Source organism: Paroedura picta, chromosome 7 (genome assembly GCF_049243985.1).
Source record: "Paroedura picta isolate Pp20150507F chromosome 7, Ppicta_v3.0, whole genome shotgun sequence".
Taxonomy (NCBI): Eukaryota; Metazoa; Chordata; class Lepidosauria; order Squamata; family Gekkonidae; genus Paroedura; species Paroedura picta.
This window is the reverse complement of record NC_135375.1, coordinates 113,252,213-113,263,111: the sequence shown is the minus strand read 5'-3', so window position 1 is coordinate 113,263,111 and position 10,899 is coordinate 113,252,213. Positions and strand designations below refer to the sequence as shown.

Here is a 10,899-nt window from a genome sequence, read left to right as displayed (position 1 = left end):
CCATCGCCGTTTCCAGCTACATCCGGTAGTGTGTCCAAAGACTGAACTTGGACATCCTTCCTGCCAGGGGTCTTGGGAGGGCCCTCAGCCTCGCAAAGAGTGGTGCCAGTGTTGTAGCAGTAGTAGTACCCTGAGGAAGACCTGGAGGAGGTCTTCGTGGTCCATCAGGTAGCAACTGTTTTCTTCCAAGTTGCTCTCTTCAGGAGACTCTGGCTGGGGGGTTTGGGGGCTGTCAATCTCCTGCTCCTCACTATTGAGGCTGTAAACGGAGGGAACCTGGAAGGGAAACATGATTTTAAAACCAGCGAGTGCTTTGGACGATGCCATTGGAATCTCTTAGTCGTAGTCAGGGGAGGATGGAAGCCCGGATCCATTTCCCATTATCTCTGGTGGAGAAGGTCTCAGGTGTTAGGAGCCAGCACTGCCTGCAGAGCTACTGCCAGTCAGAGCTGGCAATATTAAAGCCGGCAGACCAAGAGGCTGACTCTGCCTCAATCAGCTCCAGGGGTTTCTGGAAGGTCCCATTGCTCAATGGTCAGGCACCATGTATTGCACATTCCATGAAGATCCCGGGGGCAGCTGGGGAGTAGCTCCTGCCAGTCAGAGGAGAGGAGACAACCGGGATGGCCAGCTGGAGTCTCCTTTGGCAGCTTCCCAGGAAGGTGGGGGTGCCCTCTCATCCATCCTATGGACCTGGCACTCTCATGTATTTGGAAGGAATGGTTTTCCTTAGCTGAGTTTTCAACATGGTAAATTGTTCCTAATCGCTTGGTGCATTTAAAGATAGAAATAAGGCTTGTCAAATGTCCAGTGGTGGCTTCTCATCTCATTGCCCCGCCTCCCTCCCTGACAGGATCTTGCCTGCCCACTGAATTCTTCTCTCATTCCCCACGGCCCCTGAACCGACCGGCTTCTCCGCCTCTCCTTTGAAGACTCACCACTATTACATGGACCTCCAGGGGTGGACCGTGTTCTTCTCCTGGCTGAGGCCAGATGTCCTCCTGGGAGCCCAGAGCTGAAGCCTCATCCACATCCCCTTCCTCTGTGAAACCTGGATTGTCCTGGGACAGCTGTTTGTCAAGTTCATCCATCTGCAAGACCAAGTGCCCAAAGAAGGTTAAAATTATGGCCCGCCTAGGAATCATCACAGTTGGCTTTTCATGAAGAAACAAGGGTGCACATTTCATTCATATATTTCTTATCTCGTTCATTTGCACGAGTGGGGCAATGTGGTGACTCCGGAGGCCGTGCTCTGCATACAGGAATTTTAATTCTGGCCTCACGGGGATCCCAGGTGCCAGGGTACAGCTGATGCTCAAGACGACAGAGAGGAGACCAGGCTATGGAAACAGGCACTCTGATGCTACATCTGGCAGCTTAATGGGGCGTGTCCTCCTGGCAGCTGTTTTGCTCCCTCATCCATTTTCTGAACATGGACCTCTAACTGATTTTTCTTTCTTGCCTCCAACTCCTAGCCCGGCATATGCTTCTGGTGATCTGCCCAGCTTCTGCCTTTCCTATCAAGACTCACCTGCTTTGCTAGCAACCTCAGGTACACCTTAAGGCACATCCTCTGCAGAGGACCACACTCCTCCGGGCTGTCAGAAGCCAAAGGCCTTTCTGCACCGTCTTCGTTCCCTTCTCTGGACGCATCTTGCTGCACCTGTTCCTCCTCTGGTCTTTCCTGCTGCTGCACCTGCAAGGCCAAAGTGTCCAGAGAAGGTTGACTTTAAGACCCTTCTCAGAAATCCCATTTGCCCTTTTAGCCGCTGAGGCACACTGCTGACTCCTGTTCCATGTATGGTCTACCAAGACTCCTAGATCCCTTTTGCACTTACTACTGCCAAGACAAGTCTCCCCCATCCTATACTGCTGTAGGTGGTTTTTCCTACCTAAATGCAGAACTGTACATTTGTCCCTATTGAAGTTCATTTTATTCCGTTTAGCCCACTTCTCAAGCCTTTTAGTTCTCTTCCCCTTGAGGTTCCCAGGTGACCCAGTCTGGTGGGAGTGAGAATTGAAAAGCAAGGGGAAAGGCCGCTGGGAGGGATGGATCCAGACAAGATGCAGAGGGCTGGAGGCCCCTCTCCACCCCGCCCCTCCCTTGTGCCTCTCCAGCACCTGGTGTTTTCTTGGGAGACGGCCTCTGAATCGTCAGTGGGAATTCAGGACAGTCGATGAAAAGCTCTCAGAGACAAGTCCTATTGTGAAGGAAGTCCGGTGATGAAGACTTGGCCATTTGGCTCTTGGTCAGAGTACTGATGACACGTCATGGGCACCAAACTGCCAGTTCTTACCATACAATTTATTTATAGTGCCATTCCTCATATGATCCACAGTAGAAGAGCAGATCAGTAGAACGTGACTGCTTTCCAATGTTGTACTTGATGCATAAGACAAGCTCTAATGATGTGAGACTATTGTGACCACTTGAGGCTAAGCCATTTGGGGTCTGGTCCCTTTGGCCTTTCTGGCCTTTCCCTCGGCTAGTGGCGTTTCTGTGCATGCAGCCCCCTCAGCCTCCGGACAGAAAGTCACCGTCTCTCTTACCATTCCCTCATCCATTCTTCTGGCAGCTGCTCGAGAGGATCCAGCTCCTTGAAATATAGACTTCCCTAGCAGGGAGATGGGAACCCACAATTCCGCTGACCGTTGAGCCTGGACCCAACTGACCGGGCCAGCGAGGTTCCGAGCTGACATCATCAAAGGTTCTGGATTTGTCCCTTGGGGAAGATTCCGTTCCGACTGGCACTGCTTTGGTCTCCCACAGAACTGCAAGGAAAGAGATGTCAATGCCTTATGCTTGAAGGAGAGCAAACTCTTATTAAAAACCATTTCATGTTTTTGGCAACCCATAAAATCAGCATTATTCTAAAGAGCCAGTGGCTAATTCTATGCCATGTACCAGCCCAGACACACACACAGATATCCAGCAGGGCATTATGCCAGGAAGCCCCTCCTCCCAAAGAGCCATTTTCTGGAGATCCGTTGGGATTTGGGGACATCTCCAGATTAAGAATGCCATTCTCCAGTTGGGGCTTGAGGATCTTGCGATTACCGAGATCAGGAGCCCAAAACAGCTGCTTTGCAGGGTGGACTTGTGCCCTGCTGAGGTCTCTGTCCTCCCTCTCCCACCTCCAGGCCTGCGGGGGAAGAAGCAGGGAGTCCTGAGGGCCAAGGGAACCGGGAAGCCATCTGGGCCTGAGAAGGGCAAAGAATGGGGCGACTCCAGAAGGAGCCTCCCTAGATCTCCAGCCTCCGGGGAACAGCAAGCCTTGAGAGCCCCCAGCCCAGGAGAAGAGGCGGCTGGAGGCCCCTCACCTCCTGCTCTGATGTTCCTGGATACAAAAGTAGTTCCTGGAGGGACTACTCATCAAGTTTGCAGATGACACCAAATTCGGAGGACTGGCAAATACTCCGGAAGATAGAGACAGAGTTCAACGAGATCTGAACACAATGGAAAAATGGGCAAATGAGAACAAGATGCAATTTAATAAAGATAAATGTAAAGTTCTGCATCTGGGTCAGAAAAATGAAAAGCATGCCTACTGGATGGGGGATACGCTTCTAGGTAACACTGTGTGTGAACAAGACCTTGGGGTACTTGTGGACTGTAAACTGAACATGAGCAGGCAGTGTGATGCAGCGGTAAAAAAGGCAAATGCCATTTTGGGCTGTATCAACAGGGGCATCACATCAAAATCACAGGATGTCATAGTCCCATTGTATACGGCACTGGTCAGACCACACCTGGAGTACTGTGTGCAGTTCTGGAGGCCTCACTTCAAGAAGGATGTAGATAAAATTGAAAGGGTACAGAGGAGAGCGACGAGGATGATCTGGGGCCAAGGGACCAAGCCCTATGAAGATAGGTTGAGGAACTTGGGAATGTTCAGCCTGGAGAAAAGGAGATTGAGAGGGGACATGATAGCCCTCTTTAAGTATTTGAAAGGTTGTCACTGGGAGGAGGGCAGGATGCTGTTTCTGTTGGCTGCAGAGGAGAGGACACGCAGTAATGGGTTTAAACTTCAAGTACAACGATATAGGCTAGATATCAGGAAAAAGTTTTTCACAGTCAGAGTAGTTCAGCAGTGGAATAGGCTGCCTAAGGAGGTGGTGAGCTCCCCCTCACTGGCCGTCTTCAAGCAAAGGTTGGATACACACTTTTCTTGGATGCTTTAGGATGCTTAGGGCTGATCCTGCATTGAGCAGGGGGTTGGACTAGATGGCCTGTATGGCCCCTTCCAACTCTTTGATTCTATGATTCTATGATTCTATGAAAAGGCAAAAGGCAAAGAGAAGGATGATGGCAGAGAGAGAAAAGGCAACAGGGGGCTTATGGGGGTGAAGAGAAGGGAGCCCAAAGAAGTTTATACCTTGAAACGAAGTTGGTGGGTCTTCAAGGATCCCCTAAACTCAGACTTCGTTGGGAGTGAAAAAGGTTTACAAAATATCCAGCAGGGGAAAACTGCTGGAGAGAACTTCCCTTCTAGTATCTTAAAACTTGAGGAATCTCAAGGCTTGTGGGGCCAGGGTGGTATTGCGGGTTATGGGATCAGGCAGTAGAAGGAAGACCCAGTATAGAATCACTGCTTGTACCATGGAAACTCCCTGAGTGACCTTGAGCCAGTCACACTTCCTCAGCCTAGCCCACCTCGCAGGCTTGTTGTGAGACTAAAACAGAAGGGAGCAGAACGGGATAAACTGCTTTGAGTCCCCACTGGGGAGAAAGGGAGAGAATCAATACAAATAAGTAAAAGCTCATGATAAATTGAGCAGAGACAAAATAAATGCCTCTACACTAATGCACAGAGTATGGGAAACAAGCAGGAGGAGCTAGTAGTCCTAATAGAGGAAGGGGGCTATGACCTAATAGGAATCCCAGAAACCTCTTGGGATAAGACTCACCATTAGAATACTAGAATCAAGGGGTACAACTTATTCAAAAGGGATGGACAAGTAAAGAAGGGGCAAGGGGTAGCAATATATTTTAAGAATCTTTATACTTGTGAAGAAATTATGGTGCCTGAGCATGAAAGTTCATTTGAGTGTATTTGGGTAAATATAAAAGGAGCAGGAAATGAGAGTGGTATTATAGTGGGGGTCTGCTATAGACCACCAAGCCAGTTAGAGAACTTGAATGAGATACTGCTAGACCAAATTTCATAATTTTCAAAAAGGGAGGAAACAGTGGTCATGGGTGATTTCAATAACCCAGACATCTGTTGGAACAGTGGTCCCCAACCTTTTTATCACCGGGGACCACTCAATGCTGGGGACCACTCACCGGGGACCACTCAATGCCTTTTACTGAGGCCCGGTGGGGGGGGTAGTTTACTCCTCTACTCTCAACCACTGCCCTAACGCTCTCTGATTGCTATGGTAATGTTTAAACATCCCTTCAAAATAAGATACAGACACGTCACAACAATGAACATAAGGAACATTTTATTTTCATGGAAATTTTAACTCATGACAATGACAAATCAATGGGAACCCTGAGCTTGTTTCTCTGCAACGACATAGTCCCATCTGGGAGTGAGGGGAGACAATGACACCCGAAGTGTGTTGTAAAGGGCCGGGGGGGGGGATGAAGTAAAGGGCCGGGGGGGGGGGAGAAGGCGTCCTTCGCGGCCCACCTCCAATTAATCTACGGACCACATGTGGTCCGCAGCCCACAGGTTGGGGATCGCTATGTTGGAAGACTAACTGTTAAAAATACAAACTCTGTTGAATTCTTATCCTGTCTTGCTGACAGCTTCATTTCCCAGAAAATAGAGAGGGGAACCAGGGGGTCTGCTATTTTAGATTTGATCCTCATCAGTAAGGAAGAACAGTAAGGAAGCAGGGTACCTCAGGGCTCGGTGCTCGGTCCAGTACTTTTTAACATATTTATTAATGATCTAGATGAGGGGGTGGAGGGACTACTCATGACACCAAATTGGGAGAACTGGCAAATACTCCAGAAGATAGAGACAGAGTTCAACGAGATCTGAACACAATGGAAAAATGGTCAAATGAGAACAAGATACAATTTAATAAAGATAAGTGTAAAGTTCTGCATCTGGGTCAGAAAAATGGAAAGCATGCCTACTGGATGGGGGATACGCTTCTAGGTGGCACTGTGTGTGAACGAGACCTTGAGGTACTTGTGGATTGTAAACTAAACATGAGCAGGCAGTGTGATGCAGCGGTAAAAAAGGCAAATGCCATTTTGGGCTGTATCAACAGAGGCATCACATCAAAATCACAAGATGTCATAGTCCCATTGTATACGGCACTGGTCAGACCACACCTGGAGTACTGTGTGCAGTTCTGGAGGCCTCACTTCAAGAAGGACGTAGATAAAATTGAAAGGGTACAGAGGAGAGCGACGAAGATGATCTGGGACCAAGGGACCAAGCCCTATGAAGATAGGTTGAGGGACTTGGGAATGTTCAGCCTGGAGAAAAGGAGGTTGAGAGGGGACATGATAGCCCTCAAGATGCCTGTGGGGCAGCCACAAGCAGCAAGCGGATGATGAAGTTCCCCTGGGTGCCACCTCTGACTACGTTGGGGCCCCAGGCAGAAGGCTCAGTCACCCCATCAATCAGGGTTGAGCCAGCCGAGGGCAGCGAGCCCTTCCCGCCGGGTGGACAAGGGCCTGAGCCCTCCCAGCCCTTCAGAGCTCAGCAGGAGGAAGATGCCGAGAAGCCCGGCTGCTGCAACAGGATGACTGTCCCACTGCTGTGATGCTGCCAGGGTGCTAAATCCCGGAGGGTGGCTCCCGTCTGTAAGTGAGCCACCTGCAAGCCTTCTTCCTGGCATGGATTAGGCTGGCCAGGACTGAACACCCTCCGGGGGCCACCACTGCCCCAGAGAGCTTGGCACGACTCGACAATGCCACGGGGTGCATTCCTGGGGTGAACGGGTATCCAGGGGGCCCTAGACTGCTGGCCCATCTGCCGCTAGCCCTAAGCACCTCAGATCTGACCCCCTAGGAAATAAACAGGGTGGCAGAAAAAGGTCATACCCGCACACTGACAACTGCGGGGCCCATAGCCCTTGCTATCTTAAATATAACGTTTCTCCAAGGATATTACATTGCTTATTAGGCTTAACCACAAAATGAAATCGCAGAAAGACCCTCCAAACCCCGAACCCAAGTTAAAGGTTCATTTCCAGGGCAGGTTTAAAAATCTCACCAGGCACCTGCTGCGTTAAAGCAAGACCAGTAGGTGTTGGGTGGCCAAGCATCTTAACCCTTTATGGCCTTAAAATATAACATGAAGAACACTTACCCATGTGCCGTCGCTGCTCCAGTGGGGGCTTGCCTGACGCTTCCCAAATCAGTCTCATTTTATTGTGAAAGGTTATTGTGCGCCCACTCTCCAGGGGCAGCCCACCCCACTGTTCAATGCTATTAAAATATCCAATTTATTCTTTTAAACGTTGTTTGCACCAGTTCCCAAGTGGCCTGTGGCCCTTGGCCTGCATTCCTTTTGCAAGGGCAATCTGGGCCCCCCGCGTGCTGCTGTGGGGGCTGGCCATCAGCTTTCCCACCCTTTTTGAAGCCAGCACCAAGTCCAAGAGGGCCTCTGCCTCGGCTTTCTGCCAGAAGGCACCCTTCCTCAGCAGAGGCATCTGCAGAATGCCCAACGTTTTGCCCAACGAAAGAACGTCAGTCCGTTCCTCCCCTCCACTTTCTCCAATGAGAAACTCTAAGGCAGGGGTAGTCAAACTGCGGCCCTCCAGATGTCCATGGACTACAATTCCCAGGAGCCCCTGCCAGCGAATTGTAGTCCATGGACATCTGGAGGGCTGCAGTTTGACTACCCCTGCTCTAAGGACAAGGGGGGTTTGACCGCCGGCACTACAGGGGGCGCCACCCCTTCCTGCTCTGCTGGCTGCCTTCCCAGTAGCCCAGGGAACTTCCTGCCACCCAAATCCTCCCTTGTAAAGAGACAAAATGGATTTTTGGCTATGAGCCTCTTCCCTAAGCGGACTTTTGCCCACCTTCAATGAATATGAATCCCCTGATTTAGCCTTGTGTAAAAAGCCAATTTTTGGTGGGAATTACCGTGAAACACAGTTCTGCGTGAAGCAAAGAAGCAATCAATTAACGCATGTTCGTTGCCACGTGTGTTTTTGGATTTTTTTAAAAATAAAATTTAAAGGGAAATGGGCGTTTCGGAGCCATGAGGGTGATTCTCCATTTCAGTGGCTCTCCAGTTTGATTGACGGGTAGAGGCAGGCAGAAGCCCCACAAATTTAGAGCCCCTTGTTTGCAATTCCTGCAAGACCGGAAACATGAGAGTAACCAAAAAAGCGCTACAGGTGCAGGAATATTGCGCTACAATTTGCACCTTGTGAAATGTCAAAATTGCACTACAAATTACAACGGTTTAGGCTGCTGCGGACATCCAGCAACATGGCAGATGTGTGGAATTGCCCAGTATAAAAGCAATTCCCATGACAATAACTGAACCCTCCGTAGCTACTCTGAGAGCAGCAGTGAGACGTTGCACCCCTGCCTGCATGTCGCAGTTGTATGCTTTGCAGGATCCCGCAAATCAATCAAGGTGTCATCTAAAGATATAATTACAAAGCAATCCAGCCAGTCACAGAGAACATGATGAAAAACAGCAGGGGCACTGCAGATGCTGAAGGGCAATAGGAGGTATTCAAGTTTCCGCTTCAAATTGCTCCCCCCCCCCTTTGAAGGCAGCTTTGTGAAGGTGGGTGGGAGGGATTAAAGGGGACCGGCTGGCGACTGAACATCTGATAATGGACAGGTGCCCAGCATGTCCTTTTGAAATCCCTCCCCAGGTGAATTACAGCGAGTGGGAGGGGGACCGGTCATTATCAGCTGTTTGGCATGCACTCTTCCCTCCCGCCTTATCAGTCGCAGTCCAAAAAAGAGAGGGGGATACATTTAAATGCCCAATTTGAAGGCGAATCGCTGATGTGGATTTGGCCTCCCTGTTTTGGATCCTTCGAATACAGAGTGTTGTCAGTTTGGCAATGCTGGACCAAAAAGTGTTAGGAAGGTAAGTCAGTCATGGATATACAGACGTTGTATTTTAGGAGAAAAGGATTTATTTAAGGAGCGACCATCCTTGGATAGTGTAGAGGAGAGACAGAGATAGAGCCTCTCTAATTGGCTGCCTAAGAGAGAGGAGCTCCGGAGAGGAAGGAGGAAATTGCCCCTCAGAGTAGCCATCTAGAGACAGACAAGAAGCAACCCTTAAAAGGAGAGGAAGTCCCTGACCTGACTCTCTTATCTAAGAGTCTTCATGCTTCCCCTTCAGGCTCTTCTTCTCTTCTTCTCTTTGTACTCCAGACATTGCCTGTTCCAACACCCCTTCTCAAGGTCTGGTGTTCAAAGTCCACAAGGGTCATCTTCTCACATAGACTTTGAAACTTCTCCCTGGAGAGTGGCTTGGAGAGCACATCTGCCATCCTTCCTTCGTAGGACGGTGGTCCAGCTCATCAAGCCCACCTTCCTTCTTGTTTCTTCCAAGGTGATGCTGCAGCTCAATGTGCTCAGTTCTGGAGGGGGTCTTCTCCGTTGGTGCAAGCTTGATGCATCCTTGGTTGTCTTCATAAAGTGGCACTGGCTTGGGCCCTTCTATCCCAAAGTCTTGCATCAGTTGCAGAATCTATTTCAGTTGTCTGCAGGCTTCTGCTGCGGATACACAATCAGCTTCAGTTGTGAGGACAGCTGCACTTTCTTGCTTCCTGCTGCTCCAGCTGATTACTCTGCCGCCATAGCAGATAGAAGAGGTGTCCCCTTGTTGACTTTCTGCCCATAGTGTCTCCTGCCCAATCAGCATCCATGTATCCCACCAGCCTGGGATTGTCACGTGTGGGTAACTGCTGTTTCTGGCGTGCAGTACCAGTCAGGTACTTGGTAAGTTGCTGGACTGCGCTCCAGTCAATTTTGGTTGGCGATTCCACCTTCCTGTATAAAGCCAACAGCTGCTGCGATATCTGGTGAGACTCCTTTGTTTGTTCTGGAGGATTGCCTGACACTTGGCCCTGCAACCCCTTCTGGTTCCTGAGGTTCTGCAGTTGTGTCTTCCTCTGTGTTGTCCACAGCACTGAGAAACACTTTTTCTGGTTGCTAGGCTTTATCCTTTTCTGGCTTCTCAGTCATTCTGTCCATTTTTTCCCTCCTTCCTTCTCAGTCATGGTACAAGGAAGAAAGGGGGATTTGAAGCCAAATCACTGAATGTGGATTTGGCCTCCCTGTTTTGGATCCTTTGAATACAGAGTGTTGTCAGTTCGGCAAGCCTGGACCAAAAAGTCCCCCATTGGCATTGATTCAAGAACGTCTTGGGTTGTCTGAGTTGAACCACACATGCATCGTCCATACCCAGGATCAGAGGGAAGCAAGGCATAAACCGCTGTGAGACTACGGTAAGCGGCAGTATATAGATGCAAAAATAAATAAATGAAATGAATAAATGAATATGGGTGTCTTATGTAGCCAAGGAATAAACTGCAGCAGTATATAGATGCGAATATAAATAAATGAAATAAATGAAATAAATATGGGTGTCTTCTTGTAGCCTGGAACGTGCAGGGCAAGTGGCTGGGTTCCTTGCATGACTGGTCTTGACCGACGTGGGCATCCAGCAACAGCCTCCACCTGGAAGACTTCAGTCTTGTTAGGCAAGGGAACCTGATGCTGAGAAGCCAATGACGTGTCCCTAGGAGAGTGGGATGCTCCAGAGTCCACTGGGGCAGGGGCCAGGATCCACGGGGCCCCAGGAGGGTTCAGTTCTACTGGAATCAGCAAGTGTTTCGGGTCCAGCACCAGATGGGTCAAGCACCAGACTTCTGTTGCTCTCCCCAGGGGGCACCTTGAGGCAGAGAGTTTCTCAGCCACTTCCATTGCTCAGGGCTGGGAGGGGC

General features: G+C 49.7%; 1 protein-coding gene across 1 annotated transcript; it reads right to left on the bottom strand.

Moving 5' to 3' along the window:
• Positions 1-874: 874 nt before the first annotated feature.
• Positions 875-2,671, bottom strand: LOC143841895 (uncharacterized). Its single transcript, XM_077346458.1, has 3 exons — positions 2,551-2,671; positions 1,532-1,696; positions 875-1,091 (listed from the first exon to the last, which is right to left on the bottom strand). The coding sequence occupies exons 1-3, from the start codon at positions 2,563-2,565 to the stop codon at positions 882-884; spliced, it is 390 nt and encodes a 129-aa protein (XP_077202573.1). The 5' UTR covers positions 2,566-2,671; the 3' UTR covers positions 875-881.
• Positions 2,672-10,899: the final 8,228 nt, after the last annotated feature.

Bases quoted from the DNA above. Each gene is read 5' to 3' on its own strand.
- LOC143841895 (XM_077346458.1), bottom strand. The intron at 1,092-1,531 runs GTGAGTCTTGAT...TTGGTCTTGCAG, and splicing joins TGAGGTTGCTAGCAAAGCAG to ATGGATGAACTTGACAAACA.